The sequence below is a fragment of the Acanthopagrus latus genome, chromosome 4, assembly GCF_904848185.1.
Source record: "Acanthopagrus latus isolate v.2019 chromosome 4, fAcaLat1.1, whole genome shotgun sequence".
NCBI classification, from domain to species: domain Eukaryota; kingdom Metazoa; phylum Chordata; class Actinopteri; order Spariformes; family Sparidae; genus Acanthopagrus; species Acanthopagrus latus.
The window spans coordinates 14,238,101-14,262,551 of record NC_051042.1 but is presented as its reverse complement, the minus strand read 5'-3'; the positions used below and the strand labels follow the sequence as shown (position 1 = coordinate 14,262,551).

The 24,451-nt window shown below is 41.0% G+C and overlaps 1 protein-coding gene across 2 annotated transcripts in view; it reads left to right on the top strand.

Annotated features, from left to right (window-relative positions):
• Positions 1-7,506: 7,506 nt before the first annotated feature.
• Positions 7,507-24,451, top strand: part of mpped2a (metallophosphoesterase domain containing 2a) — a 62,892-nt gene continuing 45,947 nt past the window's right edge. Inside the window, exons 1-3 of one of the 2 annotated variants that reach the window (XM_037095672.1) lie at positions 7,507-8,021; positions 9,379-9,502; positions 10,490-10,771. In XM_037095672.1, coding sequence (XP_036951567.1) covers positions 10,659-10,771 — 113 coding nt within the window. In that variant the 5' untranslated portion in view covers positions 7,507-8,021; positions 9,379-9,502; positions 10,490-10,658. The remainder of the gene's footprint in view (positions 8,022-9,378; positions 9,503-10,489; positions 10,772-24,451) is intronic. The other variant, XM_037095673.1, reaches the window with a different exon arrangement.

The window sequence follows — 24,451 nt, the reverse complement described above, 5'->3', positions numbered from 1 at the left end:
CCACCATCTACAGTGGTTGCTCAACAATAAAGACAGCAACACTCATCACCCACTCATCCCACTCCACTTACGTCTTTTGTCCATGTGTTTAAATGTAACGTGAAGTAAATGTAAAAGATAAAGCCAAATTTTGGTTTGGTTTTGCATTGTGAACATGTGACGTGTTGCTCGAGCGTCTTAAACATGATGTTTCATTATATATTTTTTTTTGCGTCGTGCTTTTGGAACGTGTCCATCTTGTCAAATATGGCAGCTTGGTCAGCGACCTTGTGCTTCAAAAGTGTGACACTCCTCACGGCTGAGACACATGTCCTGTATGTGCAGTGCATGACAGCTGCATTGCTGAACTGCTGCATCTCCCACGTCCGTCCACACAGACTGTGCCGCTGCTACTGCCAGCCGTATCGTTTTACACGGAGTTGATGATCATCAAGAAAGATGATGATGTGATTTCAACTTACCTTTGTTCAAAGAAAGAAAGAAAGAAAGAAAGAAAGGAAAGGTAGAGGGAGGGAGAGAAGAAAAAGAGAAGCTCTTTCACCTGTTGTGTATATTTTGTTTATGTCTGTGACATACTCTACAGATTTACACTTTGTGATGAGTGAAACAGTGGTATGATGTTGATATGACTGTCCACAGATAGTTTTTTGGTGTTTTGTTGAGGGGAAAAGCATGCACGTCATGGATGAAATAGGTGAGAATCTATAATTGACGTGTAGCTCCAGCTTGCATGTGTGTCTGCTCCAACCCGTTTACGTCGGCGCCGAAATGAATAGCAAGCGTTCCGCTCTAGCGGGACATGTGTCCCACCTGTTATCGCTCTAGGGTCAGTTTTACACGTGCAGGGCTTCATGGTCCAGTTAGTAATGATAAATATGCAAGGTCCGGTTAGATTTTCAAAATAAAGCTTGCTGACAAACATTTCACAACCTATGATCACGTATTATGGTTATTGGACTGCTCTGGGCAACTTAGTTAGGTTTATGGAAAATAGGTAGTAAGGCTTGTGTATGACTCACCCAAACAGCCCATCCACCACCTGACTCAGACTTTAAGTGCTATTTATGCTACCTCACTGGAGCGGAGCCTTCAGAAATGGTGCCAGAGGGGCAACCACGGCTTCACACTTTGAAGTGCAGGTCCACCAACCAGGCTGCTGCTATTTCGTTGGGAGCGAGAACTGCTAAAAAAAAAAAGAAAGTTTTGTCGAAAGTTCAACTTAATTCAGTCCTCACCGCTGATATTCTGCGTGTTTATCTGCGTCAAAACCTTGTTAAAAGGCAGTGTGCAGTATGGAGCAGGGATGCAAATAGGCTCTGAGCACATGGGGATTTCTTGGCAAACACAGGCATGAGAAAGTCGCCCCACGCGGCGATAAAAAGTCGACAGAGGATTAATTGCGAGTGTAGGTGTTGAGGTCGTCACCTGAAACGAGCAGGAGCCACTTCAGCAGAGCCACCGAGTACTGAGTGCAACCCAGTGTTGTCCTCCTCTGAACCTCGGCTAATCAATTAACGTGATTTAATACACAGTCACTCCACATGGAGGCCAGCGAGGTTCAGTGTTCCACTAATTTATACTGTATTGACCGCCTCACACACACGCAGAGAGAGAGAGAGGGAGAAAGAGAGTGAGAGGAGAAGCGGAGGCAGGCAGATTGTGTTGAATGGTTGCGGGTAAATCGGGATCTCGGGGGGAATTTAAAGGATTGTTTTATTTTTACAGTTTAACGGCGCTAAAGTTTAAAGGGCTGGAAAGAAAGAGTCGAGGCAGAGAGAGACTGACTCAGAGAGTCCTCTCCTGTGAGCCTTCATCTAGCCTTTGGCATAGAAAGTGAGCCTGCATATTACTCAGTCTATCACAACACAGCAGGAGAATGGGAGGAGAATTAATACACTTGGCTTTCATGCCAGTGTGCTCTCTCCGCGCCTTTCTTCTCCCCTGCTTTCTCTTTCTCTTCAGGCTCCGCTGGACAAAAGCACTTTGTGTGCTAATAAAATTAACTTGTATATAGCTTTGATTTTTTTTTTCAAGCTGATAACAACCAAGCTGAGCAAAAAAAAAAAAAAAAAAAATCATTTAAAAAAAATGGAGGAAAAAGAGAGAAAACTCCAGGAATCTAGAGATTGTGTTCAATTTTTCTCTTCATTTCCAGACGCACGCCTGGAGCCGGCGGCAGCTCGGTCTTCAGAGCGCTGCTGAGGCTCTGGGGCAAACATTTTTTGTCTGTGTGCATTTCAATGACATAAACAGTATCTAGCCCGCCATACCCTCAGCAACCATCTATCTGCTTCCCATAAATCTGAATCACATTAACATTTGAAAAACTCCTGCCTGTCTGCGGACGGGCCTCTCAGACAGACAGGCCTCCATTTTATTTATCCACATGGCGGGCAGGGAAGACAGGCATCGCCACAGACAGGCATAAATCTGTGCAGGTTAGAGCCGCTGAACCGCCTCGGCCGGCAGGTTAAGTGAATATCACCCTCTGTCTGCTGAAAGAGCTCACACTCCTATTTCCCACTCCCATTAAATATGTGTTTCATTTCTGCCGTATTTGGATGGAAAGTCATTTTACCCTCTTTTATAGAAGGTCATAAAAAATATAGTGTTTTTTTTTTAAAACGCTCTGCATAACATTTACATTTTTCTATTGTATAAATGTGATCGCGGCGACACGGGGCTGAATAAAACATTCATGGCAAAAGCCATTTCTTCTGTGACATTTGGTCCCCTATCTATCATCAGTTTTCTATATGCAGCCGGGAGAACAAACGCTGGTCAAATGTTTAAATGTGGCCTCTCCACATAAAATTCAGACCCCGCTTTCACATTAACACCCGCTGGCTAGTAGATGGAAATGCTTTTTTTGCGCAGATAAGAGAAAAGTCAAATGGAAATGATTCGCAGGGCTGTTGTGGCAGTGGGGAGCGTGCTGATGGGCCCGGGAAATTGAAGCATGTCAGTAAAATTAGAAAAAGCCAGCTCTGCCTCGACTGGCAGACATGTAAATGTGGCAGAGCCCCTCAGATGAGTCCATTATGGACCGTCCCACGCAGCCTTTTCTCATCAAAAATCCCATCAGTGTATTAAAAGGTATAGCCTTGGTACTGACAAATTAATTCTTTCTTCTTTTTTTTTTCCCCTGACTGATTTGAATCATTGCTGAAGTCAGTGATGGGCAGCAATTCAACATTATCATTCATCGTCCTTCAGCATAAAAATATCCTGCAGAAGATGGAAATTATTATTGTAATACAACTGTGTTTTCTAAATCAACGATATGAACAAATATTAAAGCGATAAGGTCTGAAGTAATAAACTCTTTGAATAAATCAGTTTCATTGTATTGTATATCATCCAGTTCAATATTGTCAACATGAACTTAGTATACATAGTAAAAGACAAATCAGCATCAAAACAATTTGTCCCAATTGTTGCTTGATGTTCACATTGTTTGCATTGAATCTATGAATAACATTTATTTTGTGGACAGTCGAGGACGGGATAAGTCTCTGACGTAAGTTTGTGTAATGTACAAAACACCAATATTATTTCACAGTGCTGTTATTTGATTTAAGTCCATTTGTGTAACTCCAAAATGTTTTGGGAGCAAACTAATTTGCGTTGTTTTCCTGTTTTATCAGTGAAGGTCACACTTAGTAATATTCAGTAAAAAGGTTTGACAGGATTAAAGAATTATAGCAGAGTGAAGAGAACCGAGCGCTGTGTGTACGAGCTAATAAACAGAGTTAACTTTCATCCGATGCTAAGTGATGATGTCTACCAAGATTTGTACCAATCCATCTAATAGATTTTGAGAGTTATCAACAGATAAGTGACAACCTTAACCTGCTGGTGGTGCTCATTGAAAAGTCCATCATCTGGTGACCATGAATATCTGCAAAATGTGGAGAACTTTCATCAAACCCAAAAAAGTCAACCTCCTTGAGGTGCGAGAGTAGAAGTGGGGACAATGAATTTGAGTACAAAATTGTAATCCGATCAATCCAGTTGTTATTGAGCGATTTAAAGTGAAACTCTTGCCAAAATGCAACTTAGGCTTTTTGTGAATGTACATGAGTCAAAGCTTCGTGTAAAACCATAATTACGATGAAAGATGAATTTTTGTTTTCGGGTCAAAGTCATTTTTAATAGGGGTGCTTGGGGCAAATTAGCGATAGCATCAAAATCGCTATTTTTAAAACACACTCGACACAACATGAAACTTTGCTCGTAGTATCACCAGGGTCTCTACACATGAACACGAGCATTGAGAACATTGTTTGTGGAGTTTACTAAAAAGAGAGTTTTTGGACAACTCACATTAGCACATGTTTTCTTCGCTTGCCGCCGTCCTACCAGTGAGAAGTGTCGACCTCCGAATGCAACATAAGGTCAGTTAAGGTGGACCGATCCTAAAGCTTAGTTCCATATAAATGCACGGATAATTCATTGTTTTGTCATGGAAAAGTCACATGAGATATCGTGTTGATAGTTGTTGCTGGGAGACAGGAGCAGTCCACCTTAACTGTCCTCAAAGTTAAGTCGCATTCTGAGATGGATACTTCTCAGCTGCCATGACGACTGCTAAGGTGAATTGTTCAAAAACTTTCTTTTTAGTAAACTCTGTGTACACAAACAATGATCTCAATGCTCGTGTTCATGTGTAGAGACCTTGGTGATACTACGAGCAAAGTTTCATATTGTTTCGAGCCTTCTTAGTGTTTTAAAAATAGCGATTTTGATGCTATCGTAAAAAGCACCCGTGGCACTCCCACTGAACATGACTTTGACCTGGAAACAAAAATACGGTAAATCTTAAAAGTGCCTCTTTCATTGTAATTATGGTTTTACACTAAGATTTGACACATATACATTCACAAAAAAAGCCAAAGTTGCATTTTGCTGAGAGTTTCACTGTAAGTGTGACCCAATAACCGACTAGTCAAAGGTGCGAATAAGTCGACTCTGTATGTAAATGCAACCTAATTACAGTAATTTGTCCACCAAGACAAATCGGAAGTTGAACGGTTTAAAGACAGAGGAACGATCTGAAAACGAGTAAACAGCTTTTGAGCTTAGAATATTTTGTGACACAATTTCACAAGTGACTCGAAAGTTTTTTAGCTGCAGCGCTGAGTATTATTTTCATATGAACCTCAAACTAATAAATAGAAAGGCAGTACTCTGAGAAACATTTAGAAAAGACTCCGTTATATGAGATGAGCCTTTATATGATGGGTTTGAGGAAGTATGTTCATCTGAGCAAATATGATACATTGCAGCACTTGCGGGTTGAAATCAGAAGCATCCTTTTCCCAGACTTCATCCATAATTTAGTGAATTGATGATCAACATGTTAAGCCCTGATGATCAGGATGCTGTTTTTACACCCAGTCATCCAAGTTGCAGGGTTTTCCCCAGTTTGAAAACTGTGCTGCCCCATTTCAGGTTGTGTGAAGGGCTCCCACAGGTACTCATTAGTATTGTTTACTTGTGAACCCAAAGGGGCCGTGCTGTCTTCTAATCAGAGGTTTTACAACACCTTCTACACTCTGGCACCGTTTCCCCACACATCTGTGATCTTATGAATTTGCACTGAATTAGTGTACAGCATGTCAGTATGGGGACTGGTATGTAAGCTTATGCTCAAATAACCTGTGAGCAGTCTGTGGTGCTCAGATGCCCAAATTATTTCAATAAGACCGTTTTAAATAATGCATCTATTGTATTAGGATTTTATTTCCATCGTGACCAAGAAAATCGATAAGTTTAGCACTCGTGCTGGTTTACAAATGGGGCGGTCTATGCTTCAAGTTCAAGGTGCAGCAGCCAAATTATTGAATACTGCATAAGATTTCATGGGGTATAATCGATAACCTTCTTATTATGCTATGTCATGAAGTCTCACAGCCTGAGGATAAACCTCTAAATCAGTTACAGCTTTCTACAGGGCCAAAATGGGACACACAAAGACAAGACAAAACAAAACAAAACAAAAAAAAACCAGTCAATTTAGGAGCTTGGATGGATGTTTCTGTTCTTTGTGTTTCCAAGATGGTAAAAGTGATTAGATGGGTGGATGCTGAAGGGCTTGGTGTTATCTAATTTATTTCCTTTTTTTTTTTTTCAAAGAAAATAAAGCTCAAATGAGGTGAGTTGAAGATGTTAATGCACTATGGAGGGTTTATAAATCATATCTAATGGCTTAATTAATTAAATATTTACAAATGTTTTTTTAGATCAGGATTAAGCCATTAATAAGAGATCTAGTCTATAGGCTGCCATCTTGTGAAAAATCCCCTTGGCTGGTGTTCATCATCCTCTAGTAAATGTTAGTAAGTCATCTGCAATTATATCTTTGTTAATCATGAAGGCTACTCACTGTAATTTGTCAACTACAGTTGTAAATATGATTCAGATGGTACAATAGGAAAATACAGTCCATGGAGAAAGTAGTTTTGATGTACTAAAGAAATGATTTAGTTAAAAAAAAAAAAGATGAGGTAAGTCATGCTTTTTTTTAAATAACCAGCTGATTAAATTACATTGTTGAAAAACTTAAATTTTCCACAGGCTTGTACAGGCAACAGAGAACGAAAGGGAAGGTCTGTCACATTACCATCGGCGTACCTATGGCTGAAACATCATATGCGTAGTTCATTATTTGACTTTCAACATTAATTAACATTCAAAGGTTTTCCAAAATAGGGTCCCATGAGGCAAACCGCAAGAGGTGTCACTTCGGCTCTCTAACAGCACTGCTGCACTGGACACTTTTTTGAACATTCATTCATATACACTTATTTTTGGTAGGGTTATACTATAAATTATTAACCTGAAAATGAGCATAATGTGTCTCCTTTAATACATACCATCAAACAAATACATCCAAACAAATATTTTGTTATAAGTGATAACGTATTAATCCCTTATAAAAGTAGTACGCTTAGAATCCCTTAATGGAAGTGTTATATTACAAGTATTAGTATACCTTATGAAAGTGTAATATTAGAATATTATGTCCTAACGATGGAAGGATGGCTGATCGAAAAGTGACCATCACGTTGGACGAGTGCAGCTCCAGCCTCACACAGGCATTCACACACTTCAACATCAACCAGAGCCGCTTCTAACCTCCTTACGTCTAGGCACACACACACACGCACACACCTGCCATGAGCTGATAAACTAAAATCATTTATTTTAAGAATTAAGAATATGTTTTTCCTGCCAAAATTAATTCAAATGCACTTTTCATTAAATGTTTAACTTAAAAACATGCACTCATCCAGGTCTATTTTTTTGCCTTAATTTACTTATGGTGCTTTTACTTGATAAAAAATTAAATCATGTGTATTTAGCATTTTGGCATCATTTCAGCCTAAGTCGCTTCTTGTTGTGCTCAGTGTACCTAACCACAGTTGTGTCATGTCCGATAGCAAGTGAATGCAGCACAGCATTCAGCGGAGCCGGACTCCTCCCCCCTCTCTCCCCCCCTCTCCCCCCTCCCTGCCGCGCTGCTCCGCGCGTGTGCCCGCCGGTGAGGGCGCGCGCACGCGAGGTGGCGGGGGGTTGTGCTCGCTCCTGCTCTCTCTGCTCTCTGACCCCAGTGGCAGCTCCGACTCACTGCACTCCGGCTCCCCCTCCGTCACACCGAGTCCGCTCTCTCTCTCTCCCTCTCTCCCCGTTGTCTGTCAGTGTCTCTCGCCCTCCTCTTCGGGTCTCTCCCCCTCGCTCTCTTGTCTGGTTTCTTTCCACAGGAGCCAGCCGAGGTCCCGCCGGGTCGAAGGTTCTGCCCTAGCCGCCCAGACTGCCGCAACCCCCGGACGGCCGCTCACGAACCTGCCCGCTCCCCTGTTGCTGCCGCATGGACCCGCGTCCCTCCGCTGCTGCTGCTGCTGCCGCCGCCGACGCCGCCGCCGCTACCGCCACCACCGCCGCGTAGAGGGCGACCCCGACCCGACACTCTTTCTCCGGCCAGATAAAAAACGCACTAAAAGCCCCACACGACGAAGGTAGAGCAACATTTCCGCTTTGCTTTGAGAACCGAAGAGGGAGGGAGGGGAGAGAGGAGAGACGGGGAGAAAAAAAGAAATTCTTGACACAAAGCCGTCGGTTAAAAGGTGGCTTGTCATTTACGAGGACGAGCAAGAGGTTAGCGCGGCGGTGCCGTGACACTGGCCACCTTTGGGTGTTTTTTTTTCTTTTTTTTTTTCTTTATTATTCCAGGAGCAGAGTTCAGGATCACACGGACCTTTGCTTTTTTTTGTGTACATTTCTGCAAGCGGCGCACAGCACACACATCGTGTATGTGCATGGTATCAGAAAGGGTCAGTTTATTCGCCTTCACCCCCGTCTGCTCACCGGGCTGATTCCTTCCCGTGAAGTTAGCTTTACGGTGTGTACGAGGGCTCGGTGTGTGTGTTCACCGACAGCACTGACAATGTGTGTGTGCGCCGCCGTTACAGGGAAGCAGCTCAGTGCGAGGCTACAGCCTGCATAATAAAAAATCCACTGCCAGGGCAGGTTTTAGCAGGCTAAGCTAGTTGCTGCTACTGTAGCCACAAGGTAGAGACAGACGGGCAAGCAAGGCGAGTTTCAGCAGCCCGACACACACACAAGCAGTAATACACACACATACACATACACACACACACACACACACACACACACACACACACACACACACACGCTGCACACTGCGAGGAGGACCGTGAGGCATGCTGCACACAATCCCGTCCTTAGTTTTTCGGCCTACATTTGCAAAATAGAGAGCACATTTTCCGAGAATTAGCTGCAGTGGTACTTCAGGGTTTTTTTCTTTCTTTTTCTTGGGAGAAATGATTGCTGAGGTGAAGTGTGTGCAGGGCATCTGACAGGGCAGCTTTTAACTCAAGCACATTTATTTATTTATTTTAGTTATTTGAAAGCCCGTTGGAGATCTGAGCAGCAAGGATTCACTGGAGTTTGAGTAGCGCAATTTTAACTTTGCAGTACAAAGACAGAGTTTTGTTATTTGCAGCGATTGAGTCACTGGCATAAATCTTTCTGACTTGAATTAATAGCACATATCGTTGGGAATAGCATCCAGCTGACCCAGAAAACACAGATCAATGTTTTTTGTGAAATAGGACAGGTTTTTTTTGTTTTTTGTTTTTTTGTTTTTTTTACTTTCAATTGGGAGGTTGTTTGCTTTAAGATATTCAGCAACCAGAGGTCACAATCTATTTTTTTTTTTTTTTTAGACTCACCACTACATTACAGGATTTAACCATCAAGTGAACTCTGGAGCTGCTGATTACCCTCCAAAAAAAGATGACAGACTTGTTAAATTGAGGGCATTTTTTTTCTTCCCCCTCCTTCTTCCTCTAGTGCTCCTGGCTGCATCAGGAGGTCTGGTATAAAAAGCCTGTCAAGCCCACAGTGGCCACTTTACTATCAGTCAGGGAGGTCAGACAGGAGGGAGACTCAGGGTGCAAGGAGACGCACTGCACTGGTGAGTGAGCTCTGGAGATGCAAAACCACACTTGTTGTAGAGTATTGTAGCAGATATTTCTTCCAGAATTTAATATGTGAAAGTGTGTGTGTGTGTGTGTTTTAACCTTATTAGTCGTTATTATACAGTTATGTGTATACGTTAAAGCAGTTCAGTTGGCTGATTTATTGCTCCTGTTTCAGGCCTGGGAGAACAAAAGCAGAACTTTGTGTGTTTCAGGGGTAATTGTCAGACCTGTGTTGTGCATGCATTGTGAGGAATTGCTCGTTTTATTGAAAGCTTTGCAACAATTTAATCATCATCACCTGCAGCTTATTTTTTTTTTGCTTGGTTTAATTTCAACAGAGGCCATGCCTACAGGGATTGTTACATTTGAAGACATTAGTTTGCATTAAAACCGACTTGGTTCTGATGAGCAGCAGAGCAGCAATTAAAAATGTGCTGTCCAGATTGTAAATTGTCGCCTTAACAGTCCAGTGTTTAGTCTTTCGAAGAATTTTTTATTCTCTTAACGAAATGCCATATTGTTTGCAAAGGTTGAATAAATCTACTAATTGTGTTTAAGTTGCCTCACTGCTTTTTTCTAATTGGGGTTTGATGAAGAGTGGTTTAATGAGCAGTTTCAGAAATCTATTTCCTCCAAAAATCAAACTGTGACGCAGCAAAAAGCAATTCTGCGAGACTAAACAACAAGTCGATGTGAACATTGTGATTATAAATGGTTGGAAAAAGATCATCTCTATACCTCATGTTGTGTCTTTCCACTGCTTCGCCCCAGAATTTTTTTTTTTTTAGCTCTTCAAGTCTCATTTTTTGTAATGTATTTTATTTTTTAAACCGTAAAAATGTCTATGCAATTTTTCACCAAGTTTATTCTTAAGTAAAAACCTTTCTGCCTGTGTATTCATAAGCTGCTGCATGCCTTGTGGTCCTGTTTAAAACAGCTGATGTGTGTGTGCGTGTGTCTCTTTGCTCCTGTCGGTGCAGACTGCAGTGTGTCGTGGTCGAGTTGGTCGGCTGGGTCGCTGCTGCTCCTGCTGCTGCTGCTGCTGGGGGACTTCCTAGGCTTCTTGAGCGGCTCTGAAGGATGACCGCTGCACGGCTCACTGCTGAATCCCGGTGAACGAACGGCGTCTCATGTCCAAACGGCGGAAGGATGGCTCATGGCAAAGTGACCATTACGGTGGACGAGTACAGCTCCAACCCCACACAGGCCTTCACACACTACAACATCAACCAGAGCCGCTTCCAACCACCTCATGTCCACATGTAAGTGCACACACACTTGCACTGTGGATCACCTGCCATGAGCTGATAAAGTCAGAATTGAGAAAATGTATTAACTTGCCAATATTAATTCATATGCTCTTTCCATTCAAATGTGTAATTTTTAAACATTCAGTCATCTATTTCTTTCTTGTCTTGACATATTTATTTTATGACCATTTTATTTCATTTCTATATTTTGGTGTTTTTCAGGCAGTTTTTTTTTTGGAAGTTTTTTCAGAGGAATCAATAAGCCACATTGTGGAAATGTAGGCAAATATCAAGACATTTTTAGGTGTGACAAGGAGCCAATCAGGATCCTGTTTGATGCAGCGTCTTTGTTTATACTTTGATTTAATTGGCTCAGACTCACAGTGCAGTGGCCGGTGAGAACAAGCTTTGAGTGTCGAAAACTGCACTGTGTAACATTTGAGGAAATTAAATGCATTCTCACAAACTATGAAAAACAAATTTCTGTGGCTGACACAATTTTGAGTTGAAGCTTTTCTGACTGTCGTGCCATCGCAGATGGCTCGCCACTGTTCCTTGCGGTCGCTCTGTGAGACCCTTATCATTTGTGCCATGTTGTCATTGCGGTGCATGAACACTTTGTCCGCATTAGGATGCTCTCTTTATTTATTTATCGGACCAGTTACTTAGCATTGCTCTTGTCTGATGTGGTTTCTCTCTGCCTCTCATTAGTGGGTCAGAGCGCTGTGACCCGTCAGCCCTCGCCACACACACTCTCATCAGAACACTGTGTGTTTCATCTGTGGACACATATTAACACAGAGCCTCGTGTTTTGATGCTATGTAGAGCTTTTAAAGAAAGGTTTGTGAGTGGTAGTTGGTTGTGGTTACTCAGAGTGTTGTGTAAAAAGTTAACCTACAGCAGGAACAGAAATTAATTAAAGCTTTATTTTGTTATTTGATTGAATTTTATACTTTTGTGGGCAATTGTGGTTTCAATTAGTTGTTTTTAGATGCACAGTTATTATTTTTCCAGCATAGCCGTCACACATTTCTACTGCTTTCTCAGTTTTTCTGTGGCACATTCCCTCACAGTGGTGCAACAAATATGAATAAAATAACATATTTTACCATTATAATTAAACATTTTACTCAAGCAACATTGACAAGTTTTAGAAAATCTCTGCAAATACAATAAAATGACATTAATGTGAGGAAGAAAGAGCTTTTAAGAAACACCATGCACTAACTACATGAGTGCTATTGTAGTCTTTGTAGACAGATTTGAAAGTTATGTAAATACAACACTGCAATCTTCAAATCCTGACCTATAATTAAGTTGTTGAGGGTAAAGACACATAAAGTTCAAAGCTTATTTTCCATGTTGGAAAGAGAGAATTCCTCAGGTTAAAACATGCAATAAAAGACAAATGAATTAACTGTCAATCAGCCATTTCTTTATTGAACCTGCTCTCCAGCAGTTGCTTTGGAGATCCTGAAACACTCTTTCAACAATACAGCAGCAGTTTAAAACATGTTTTGCCATTTGACCCTTTTATCTGAAAGGAGTAACATAAGTTGAGACACTGCATTTCTTCTTGCATAATTGATTTAACTGAAAAGTTTGACAAGAATGAAGTTAAAGTAAGCTTAGTCATAAGTGGAGTTCTGTTGTTTTAACTGACATTAATGGACATCAGTAAGGAGACGTTGTGCAGCCTTTTCACTTTTCACGGTGGAAGTCAGGTTGCACATTTGCTTAGATCATTTTGTTTTGTTGAGGTGGAGGTGAAGTGGCATCTGCATCGTATTTAGCCATTGGTTGTTGGCGTGGTTGACACTCAGAGCAGGAGTTTATTTTACATGAGACACAGAGATCATACAGATACACAAACATCGTAAAGGAGAAATTTTAAACAAACATTAATTGGAGCTAGAGGAAGATTTGTAAAGCAGATCCCTGCAGACTGAAGAGCTGAAATGTTAACCAACCGCACCTCCTCACTTCAGAGAGCGACAACATCTGGCAAACAAGTTGTTTTTATTCAGTTTACTTTAAAAACCACAATTCCCACAGTTCTTTCTGAATAACGATGTTCTTGTAAAGATCATTTTTTGGGGGAGATGTGCAAATGATGGACTGGTATCAACGGCTCACTGGTCACTTACCTTCCTCCCAGTGCTGGCAGCGTTCACGTTATTGTGCCACTGTGCTGTTTTGGGATTCCTCAGCTGAGAGCGGGGCTGCCAGCACAACGAGCGTCGATGAATGTGGAAAAGGAGACGAGGTCACCTCGCAGTTTGTGTTACGTCAGTCCATTTTAATGGTTGACAAAGACGGCAATAAATCAGGCCAAACACTTGAATATGAATCAAGGTTAACACATGCCAGACAGCACAGGATTCACCACAATGCTTTCTAGTTTGATGTTTGATGAGGCTTCCTGAAGTTTTCCTGTTTGGCAAGGAAAAATATTAGATGTTACAAACAGTATTTGCAGGCTTCATAGCATGCCAGAATGAGCTCTGAAAGGTTCAATTTAGGTTAAATTTCATCCCTTATTTTTTAAAATTGTTTTCTGCTTCTATGATGAAGTTGACCGGTTTTGTTTTAAATTTATCTGGGAGGCCTCGGTGTGGTTCACCCAGCCTTATATTCTGCAGTGTTGCACCAGTTGCCCATAAGCAACGTTCAGTCACTGAAGCCGGCGAAAAGATAAAACCTTCTTATAGGAAGATGGAGAAACAAGCAGTGGGGGATATGTTTAAGAGGAAAATGTGGATCGATTCTGAAAACAGTTGAGTTTTATTTCAGACCACAGGAACCAAGAACAGATTGTTGATGTTTTCCTCATAAAAAGTGAGCCGTTTATTTTTATTTAAAAAAAGGATGTATTAAGATCCAGAAGGCAGGAGTGAAAACAAGATGTAGCTCCTGCTGGTCTGAGAAACACAGTAATGAAAAAAAAGCAGTGGTAGTATGTTTAAGGTGCAGAAGTGCCGTTAAACCTCCCAAAATATGTAAGAAATAATTCACACTGTTTATCTAAATAATTAGCACAATCATATGTTAATCATGTTGTACAGTCCTGCTGCTTTTTCCATTTTCACTGTGGTAGTTTTTGGAGGTGAAGCCCTTGTAGGAAGGGGATGTGTTGAAGCCGCAGGGCCTCTCAGCAGATATGTGTTTGGATAAATACATTAGGCTGTTTCCTGGCTTCCACAGAGCCTGCAGTGTTTTACCCTGCCATTCTTAAACTCAGACTAGGAACCCCAGGATCTCTCTCTAACACACACACACACACACACACACACACTCCTATAAGCCCATCCCCCCACTATGTTTTAGTGCTTATAGAATACGCGCTCTGTTCTGGGAAAGTAAAGGCTTGTTTAGATTTGGGAGATAATGATCCGACTTGCTTGGGGGTTCTCACTCACAGCATCCACAGTATTTGGACATAAATAAAGTTGTTGCTTCTCTGAGAGCAAAGAGAGAAGGAAAAAAAAAAATCTCAAGTGAGAGGGTTGCCTGCCTTTTGAAATTCAATCCCTGCCCTAATGTTTTTTCTCCCCTCTAGACAGAATATTTAGATTTCGGTGATGGAGTACAGCAGCGCCTTTTGTGTGGTGTTAAAGGTATTGCTCTCTGAACCACATATGAAAACATGCATGTACACACTCTCTTTCACACACACACACACACACACACACACACACACTGGGGCAGTTACTGGCTAATGCTCAGGAACGTGACCCTGAAGTCAAAGTGGGCTTTCTTCGGAGCATGATGAGACGTCTCTTTCTCTCTGTCTGCAAGTGAGCGACAGACTCAGTCCAGCCATGTTTGTGTCTGGTTTATTTTTCTGCGCCGTCTGCGTGTTCTCTTTTTTTCATTCTTCTCTCAGCCCCCTCATCGTCGTCTCGTGAAATGAAATGCTCAGCAACTTGGAACATATGCTTCGAGTTGGGACACTAATGGCTTCAAATCCAATTTGAGCAGGATCTGGGCCAGACTGCGGGAAGGCCCGACTCACAGATGCAGACAGACAAACTGACAGAGAGTTGAAACTAAAAGGACCGGAGAGCTGGGGGTGGTGTACCAAATAGTCTGAAAATGTCTTGAATTTAACAACACAAGAAGTCTCACATTTTTCATATCCTGTGATTGGTCTCAAAAAGGGTAGCAGTAAATCATCCACAATATTTTGTGATACAGATTATAATTTAATTGCTCTGAGCATTCAATTTCCTGCGGCCATATTCTCAAAGATTCTGAAAATCATTTCTGATTTTGTCTTAGAATTAAATCCTTGGGCTGCAACCAATAATTATTTTCCTTTTAAGTTACCCACTCGCTTGTTTCTTGTCAATTGAGCCTTTTACAATGTCAGGAAAAATTGTGAAAATCACAATTTCTCATAACCCAAGGTGACGACTTGAGGTTGTTTTTGTTCTGCTGACAGTCCAAACCTGAAGGATATTAAATTTGTAAGGATACAAAACAGAAAGCTGAGAGGCTAGAAAGACAAAATGTGCTTTTTTGCTTCATAAATAACAATTGATTGTAATAAATGTTGTCAGTTTACGATCTTTTAATTGACAGTTTTAGTGTAAATCTTTTGAAAATTGTAAAATAAACATTTTAACTGCTCAGAGAGCAGTTACAATAACATGTTCGAAGTGTTTAGGAGACTTTGTACTTACCACAGTTGTGTCTGAAACAGAAGAAAATGGCTACATGAAGCGGTGGAGGGAGAAAAGTGATCCAAACCTTAAGTACATGGACTTAATGAAGTGCACTACATTAGATTGTGAGGGGAAGATGTTGTGTGTGGTTGATCTCGATCGCAGATGTGTTGGCATTTCTCTCTCTCTGACTTAACTGCATTACGCCATTAACGCCTTTTGAGTGTTAATTTATTTAATTTCTACCGGATGTGTGCACAATGCAAGCCAGCAGCTCAGAGTGGGTGGAGACAGCCGACTTCCCCGGTGCTGCCACGGTCAGTGATGGGAGACAAACTGGAAAGAACAATCTAGTCCACCAAGTTGTTTTTCTAAATAGCGTCTAAAGTGGTACTCTGCTGAGTTGAGAGCTGTCGCAGCATTCTGTTCCTTTTTATTTTCACAGTCTGTCTGCTTCAGCCATCAGCCTTGTTTTTGGTCTTCAGAATTTTAAGATTTGAAATGTCTCAAGTTAAATTCTGGGTCTTTTCGATATGGTGTTGTTTCAAAGTACACCAACGTTTAGGAGACCTGCAGATATACTGTGCTAATGAAGTGACTATGGGATCTAAATTTGACGTTTCCATCCAAGGTTTTAAAGAAGTGCAGCATGACGTACTGATACCAGGACAAAATTAAAAATAAGCTGTAAGTTAGGACTCCTTACTTTTAGGAATATAGAAATGTTTTCAACAGAACATCAAAGTAAGCCTCCTTTCTGCATTGGTGTTTAAATAACTGCATAATATTTTTGCCTAAAGTGAAATACAGGTAGCAACATTATGATTTAGAAAAGAAATAATCATATGAATCTTTGAATACTTGGCAGTTCTCGATGCTTCTTCCCCTGCTCCCGAGTTTTTGGAGAACATTCAGTGTTAAAATAATCTTCTCCATTTTAATTTTTTAGGTAGTTGTTTGGTTTTTATAAAACATCTTCTCTCAACGACACCTGTGCTCAATACGTTCATTTCAGTGCTGTCAAAAGGAAATTCTTTAAACCTCCCTGCATTCCCCCAAAATATTTCACATTTAGCAAACTCCTTCTCCTCCAGATGCCTTGTTAATTATTCCCGCCCTCTGAATAATTGAGAAGCTCGTAAGTATGAATCATTTAATGACGCTGCCGCCTGCATCCATACACGTGGATATTCTGACACGAGCTGGTGAAGAAACGGCACAGAACACTGCCTTCACACATTCATTTTAACGCTGTCCTGGTTTTTATTAATGAACTCCTTGAGAATTTTTCATGTGCCGGATTTCCTTCTCTTTGTACATTGGAACAGTGTTGTCAAGGAAATAGTTTGGAATTATGATTTTTTTTTTTTTTAGTAGGATGTGGTTGTGCACAGTGAGCCAAGCAGCCCAGTTTCACAGCTGGTGCTGTTTCATATGTACACAGTAAAAAAAAAATCAACATTTTTTTTGTTTTTTTTGCAGTGTCCATTAATGGGTTTGTGTATTTGGAGGAGAGGGGATGCTCAGCACGTTGAGTCACATGACATAGTAGGCTGGTCGAGGTGGTCGATTAAACAGGACATTTTCATCTCTGCGTTAGTAATAGTAGCTGTTCTGACTCCATTTTCAGCACCAAATGGACTGTCCAAGAAGGGACCCTGTGTATCTTTTCTTGTAGTGTGTTGTGGATAAACAAGTTAAACCTTGTTTACTCAAACCCCTCAGCAGCGGGGGTTGCTTTGAACATGAAAATGCTCAGATAATTGGCAATTTAATTGAGGAAAATGTGACTTTCAAACTGAATAGATTTCTAAACTGCTTGTTGTCTAATTTACCGTTTTACACATCAAAAGTGTCAACAATGTTTTTTCACCTTCATCTCCTCCAGCGTTCGTGGCAGCTAATAGATCTCGGATAGAAACACAAATGGAAAAACTAAATGTTCCTCCTTTTCAAGTGGATCAGTGTTTGCTTCATGTTTTGCTACTGAACCGGTCCTTTGGAACAGATGAAGCTGTGCTGTGTTTCCAATTCCTTCCACTTATTTTGTCATTCTGCTAAATATTGTCATCACAACCATAAATAACACTTATTTGTCTTGAGAAACTATTGAATTTAATGTTTGAGCTCAAACATTTGGTTTTACTCTCTTTAATGCATTGTTTCCCAAGGGAGATTCAGCTAAGAGTCAAAGGGCTTTCACTGTTATTGTTAAAATATTTCATTTGTTTGTGGTGCAGCAACAACCTGAAGGTGAACTCTATCCCGTTTTTGTTCTTATTTGTGGTTGCCTGGTTTAAAACCAAAGCTTCTCCAGATGATGATCCACTTTTATGAACTGGCATGTTCAGGATTTAGTTTTCTAACCTTTCTTTGATGTTGCTCTTACTTGCCACAGTCACTTTTTGTGAGGTTTCTCTGCTGCAGCCTGATTCCAGACCTTGATTCAAACCCATAAGGGATGAACTATATGGATTTTTTTTTCTTTCAGCTGATATGATAATCGATAATTCTTGTGGCAGATACCAATGAGATAACTGATAATTTCACATTTTATGTATATTAAAAAGGTTATAACCTGTAGTTTATTCATGTCGGAAGGTAAGAATGGATCAGATATAACGTATTTATTGTCTAAAATGATGGGGCAAAATCCTATAATACCACCTATAATATAAACTTATAAACTTCATTTATTCAAAGAGATTAACTCTGTTGAAAAGTCAGTGTGCTAGTCAGATTATTAGGTAGAACATAACAGAAATTAGTGTAGCCCAACAACTGCTGTTGCTACTTGATGCTGAGACAGATTCATCAGACCCTACTCGGAGCAAAATGACCTCCTTCACCAAACACAAAATGGCTAACACACAGTCGGACTCAATAATGAAGTGAAAATAAAATAGCAATTCAGCCTGATTATCAGCCTATTTATGCACCACAATAATAGTTTTTCGAAATAGAAAGCACCTCAGTAGCCGTTCAAATCTATGATTGTTAATCAGTCGCACATAGGAAAAAAATCCTTCCAATTTATGCTGCAGCCTCATGTTTACCTCACACATCGCCATCCCTTTTTCTGTTTTCCTCCCAAACAGTTTGTGGAGGAGCAGCAGTCAGGCTTCAGCTCTCGTGAGAACAAAGAGCCAGTCCCATTTCGTGGCCTTTGTTTCTGTCAGCCTGCCGCTGCTCGCCAGCAGAAGTGGAGGGGCTTTTGTAACAGGAGAACCCTTGATTAAGTTCCCTCTCCACCCCTGACCTGCTGCTGGAGCCCGGCGGGACGGTGGTGGTGGTGGGGTTGTTGTCGGTGGTGGGGGGTTAAGTGACAGTTGACACTGCACAGGTCTGCTGTTTTTGAGATTGAAGCCCTTTTGATGTCTTTGAGATTTTGGCCTCTGAGCCCCAGAGCCTGGCATCGCAGGGCACGGTCTCCTGATGATGTCACTTCCCGCTTGACATGAAACGGAGGTAAAGCTGTACGAGCCTGCAACTTGTCAGTTTGACAAGTCCCCCATTTATGCAGTTTAGCCAGTGTTTAGCTTGCCCTAACCAGTAATCAGTGTTTTGTTTATAATACACATCACTCATTGAAAAAGTCATTTGATTTCATGGAAGCTTGTAGCGTGGATGCACTTTTTATTTTCTGTAATATGTCCAGAAATTGGTGAATGCATCCAGCATTGAGAAATGATGTTTTGCCTGTGAGTGATCAGAGAGGCAGAAGAGTGTTGAAGTTGTGACATCTCAGTGTCAGTGGAATCAGTTTCATCTTAAAAAGTAAATGTGGTCATTGTCGGCAACATTTCCATCTGAAGCAGCTGTAAGGACTGATCTTTAAATGAATGAAGATTTTCCGTAGGTATTGATTGTTTGACTTCTGTCGATGTTTCTGTATCAGCAGCACTAAGTTTTATTTCGAAGGTGTAATTCTCACATTTAATCATTTGCTGTTTCTTTTTTTTCGTTGAGAGACTGGTCACTGACGGGTACAAGCAGTATTTGGCTCTGCATAAGTGATATGATGCAGGTATTTTAGCACTTGACACACAGGTGATATATTTAATGTTATTAAACATCATGTGTTTAAAAATAAGTGTAATTTTACCTTTTCTGAGCTATATAGATATATGGGCTTCTCTACAAGCGGCTGTTGTTCCAAATTGTTTTCATTCAAAGAGAGTATGAACTTTATAAATCTGACCAGGCATTTGTTGTGAGCTTTACGTCTGTACAGTCAGTCTTTGATTGGTACAGAAACAGTATTGAGGTTTACTTGTGTTAGATTGTGTCTTTTTGGGGTTTTTTTGCTCTTAACTGGATCTTAACCTATATTTTGGTATACCTGGATACAAAAATATGTCATAAAGGCGTTAGAGTGCCACTGTAGACGACACATCTTTTAACCTTTGCTTGATGCAGTGCCTTAAGATAAAGCACAGTGTATTTGTGAGCACTGTTGTTTCTCCAGGTGAACACTTGTCTAGTTTATTTTCCAAGCAGTCTGTGGCTGGTGTTTGGCCCCGGGGGCCACGTCGTACCCATCTCCTCAGCGTTCCTCCCATCAGCCCTGCAGCCAGGCAGACTGTCAGCAGCACAATTAAGGGCTGTGCCGTAATGAAAGGGGCATTAGCAGAAGCAATTTATTTCCCAGCGCAGTGCCGGAAGGTTCCTCTGGTGCTGATATTCCAACGCAGGCTTTGTGTGCCTTACTCTGCCATTATGGGAGGGATGAGGAGGACGCACCCTGCCTGAACAAATGGAATAAAGAGGGGAGGGAGGCGGGGGTGGTGTCAAGGCAAGAGGCCATCATTCAGCATTCTTTAAAATCAATTCTCATTTGAATGTTTTTTTTCACCGTGTACTCGTCTTTCTGTTTATTTATCTCTTGTGAAATTATGTCATTCTGTATCGATCCTCTGTTTGTGCTTTTGCCCCGTTTTCTTGTTGGGTTTTCTTGTTTGCTTGTTCTCGTTTCCCACCTTTGCCTCTTTCTCAGCTCCCTTGTGCACCCCCACCTCCACTTCCACCACCGCCCTCCTCTCCGTTATTCCTGTGTTCATTTTGTTCCTCTGAAGTTTATTGAATTAGCGCAGACAGCTGAAATGCAGAAGATAAGAGAGGCGCTCTCTCTGCTCCTCTCAGAGAAATGGTATTGCACCGTGGATGAGTGAGCGGTGCGTTTGTGTGTGTGTGTGAGTGAGTGAGTGTATTGGAGGGGGAGGGGAGCTGATGCAGAGGTTATAGACAGAGGAAATGGGGAAGCATTGTGTTTTGATGTTTCTCCTGAAAGAGTGATAAAGACAGTGCGAGGGCAGTGTAGAAATGACGTTTCTTTTCACTATTTTGTCTAAAATGTGATTAGCTTTTAAATGCCCTAGTCTCTCAGCTTAGTAGACACACAAACATCAAAATTTCTCTGACAAGTCTTCTTTGTGAAGTTCAACAAGGAGAAGGTAAAGTGCATAGGCCCACAATCAGTTGCTGTGATTTAATTTCTCATCATCAAAGCTTTGTTTTGTCTAGAAAGTAGTCGTGATTGTCTGCATCATATTTGGCTATTAAATGGGTCAAAAAGAAAATTGCTTAATTTAGTCATCTATCATGATAAAAATTGTGACAGATGCAAGTGTATATTATAAACCAAGGAAAATCTGCAAGTCCTCACATTTGAGAAACTATAACCAGAGAATATTTGCTGTTGTCAGTTTTTTACAATTAAGTGAACAATTCATCTATTTTCAAAATGCATATTTTTGGTGATAACAGTGTGCTATCAGAAGTGAAGAAACCAAAAGAAACTGAATTCAGGAAATCAAAGTCACAGAAATAATTGTATTTATAATGACCTGCTTCAGCCAGTTTAATAGTAAGAAGTTTACTGGCCTGCACCTTTTTGAGAGTACAGTTTAGTTAAAAGAAACATTAGATATTAAATGTGATCATAACAGCAAACTGGCATCAGTGCTAAACAAGATTGGGGAATAATTAAACCTGCTGCATGTGTTGTGTGAATTTGTCAACTTACGATGACTGAATTCTGTTTGTTTTTGGCACACACGCTAAAGATTTCTGCCTGTAGAGTCTGTTTCATTCGAGTGTTGTTTCTGATGAATGTTTGAGACTTGATCCTGTTTGTCATGTATGAGCAGGGCCGCTTAATTAGCAGTCTGTTATACTCCACGTTTCCTCTTTGACCCGGTGAGGTTTTAGGTAGCGGTTGGTGGCCTTATTGATGAGAAATCATTATCAGGATGACTCAATTAATAACAATGGAAGAGCAGGTAGGAGAGAGGGTAAAGGAGCTGGTGGCTAATCTCTCTGCAGCAGGTGGAGGCAGGTATAAAACGGACTGAGGACCGGACTGAATGAAAAGTGTTTCTGTCAGAGACAAGCGGGCAGCTCAGAGGTCGTTGACCTCATTAACCCCATCACTTGGGTAGCACTATACTAAGTTAAACTCTTCGTGGGCCCCCTTGTTGACATACTTTGGTCTCAAACTGATTTCAGCAAGGCTCTTCCTGTTCCCATTATGGGGAATTTTGATTCTACAGCATATTATATTTATTTATTTATATAATATTTTAGATGATGATGTGCTCCCAACTTTCCAGAAATGTCCTTTCTTCTTTCAGCAGTATGATGCTCTCCCACCTCTGTTAAAAAAAAAATAAAAATAAAAAAAAAGATAGTTTTCCAGTTTGATGTGGATAAACTTCACTGGTTTGCATAGAGCCCTGACCACAACTCCATTCAAAGCCTTTGGGATGAACTGGAACACAGAACTCCAGCCAGGCTGATCTCACTAATTCTGTTGTGGCTAACTGGGAGCAAATCCCTGCAGCCAGGTCCAACATCTCTCAGAATAGTCAAAGCTGCATATTAATGCCGGTTGTCTCAGAATAACATACGGGTGTAATGTTCATGTGTTTAGATTCTTTCATCAATTATTCAAAGATTTTTGACTGTGTAGTGGATACAAAATGCTGCAGAACACAACAAAATGTTAAAGGGCTCTCATCAGCACACTATTTAAAACTTTACAAGTTTTAACTAGAAGAGCTTGGTGAGTTTATGTCAATAGTTGAGACAGGACTATTAAACTCTCAAGGAGCGAAGACATGGGTTATTATTCTTTTTCTTTGTTCAGGTCTTATTAATACATCAGCGGTTCACATGAAGTTATCTCTTAGAGTGATGGATAGTGGGGTTTAAATGCAACCAATACTATTATGTATGATAAGAGCTCTTTAGCCAGACAGTTTCTTGGCCGTGCAGCAAACAGCTTCGCTCTGTCTTGGACGGCGTGGAGACTCAGGAGGTTTTCAGAAAAATCTTTAGGAAGTGTTGTAATCAATCACAACGATTATGTGGCTTCCTTAAAGAGCTCGACGAGCCAGAGAGCGACACAGGCGACGACCTTCTTATCTGCTGCGAGTGAAGTGTCACGTTTGAAGAAGCAAGCTCAGGCTGAACTTTGACCCCGTTTACTTTTGTGTTTTTCCAAAAGGCCAGAGAGCCAAGCGTGCTCAGTCAAATTGAATATCCTCCTCCAGACATCAGGGAGCACTCCTTCATCCTCCTCCTTCTGTCTCTTCCACTCTCATTTGTACTTCTCTCCCTCTATCTGACACCGTAACTAATAACCATCCATGGGTTCAATCCAGTTTTGTGGGATTTAGTTGTGTTTCACATTTAACTTTTACAGTTTTCTAACATGGAAGTAATTTTCGGGCATATCACCTCAAGCTGGTCAATCTTTTTTTTAGCACTGATATTATTAATGTGCTTTTTATGTGGTTTATGGAGGCTACGGGGCTTTCTTTTATCATATAACTGGAGGCTCTTATGTTCATAATCACACTATAAAATGATACTCAAGTGCTTCTTCAATTCACATGAATGTCCTTGTCGAATTTTCACAGTAACTTTTGAATCTGTGGCATTGTGTGATGTGAATAAATCTTAGATGTGAAAGCAACCAAAGAGCAACCTGGCAGTTTCTGAGAGCAAGTAAAGGAAAAAAGAACAAACTGGCTCAATTTTCAGAGAGGAAAATTGTCTTGGTTCTCAAATGTGGAACATCTTGTGTCATCTGTGAATTTTGTAATTAACAACACATCCAGAGCATGACAGCAAGAATCAAAACGGAGAGTCTGGCTGGTGTTAGCTCAAGAAATTCTGCAGTTCATGATGAAAAGGCAAAATGAATGTTAAGTTGCAGAAGTGCAGTAATATAATCCTAAAATGGAGACGGATAAATGTGATCAACAATCATGGTTTTGAGCAAAAATCTTCAAGTTCATTTTTTGCTCTGATGTTGCCGCCGTAGGTGAGGAGAAGTTAACGCACTGAGGCTTTTATGAAGGATCATAGACGTTTCTTCATACAGCAGATATGTGTGCAGCCACAGACCTCGGTTTTGTGTCAGCTCCAATGTCATGGCGGATTTGAGAGTGTGCTGCTGCCCTCCTCGAGCGCATTAGCATTTCTCCTCTCCCCCACTCTTTTCCCTCCACAGTCTTCCCTCTGATGTCACGCCGGAGCTCAGACATGTTAACACGAACCCTCATGCTAACACAGCTCAGTCCGTCACTGGAGACTATTCTCTTACCTACTGCCAGAGTGCAAGAAGACTTTTTCATTTTCACTGTCTCCGTTTACAATAGATCAGAGGCTCTCTGCTCCATGGCTGAACTCCTGAACTCCTGTATACATTACTAATGAACCTCTGGATTGTTACACAGTCATATGTTAACAGGAAAGACAGAGGCCCTCATTCGTGTGTGTGCATGTGTGTGTGTGTACGTACCTATGCAGCACTATCTTGAAGGTTTCTTGGCCCGGGCCTGCTCTAATTGATAGGGGCTGCTGGTATTTACTTACATTCTCAGGGTGGATTAAATCTCAAAGGAAAAGGGAGGAGATGGAGGTTGTTTTTCTCCTTGCTTTGTTTTAATATGCATGCTTTTGTGTGTGTGCATATACTGTATATTTATTCTGTGCGTTTGTGTGTGCTGAGTGTTT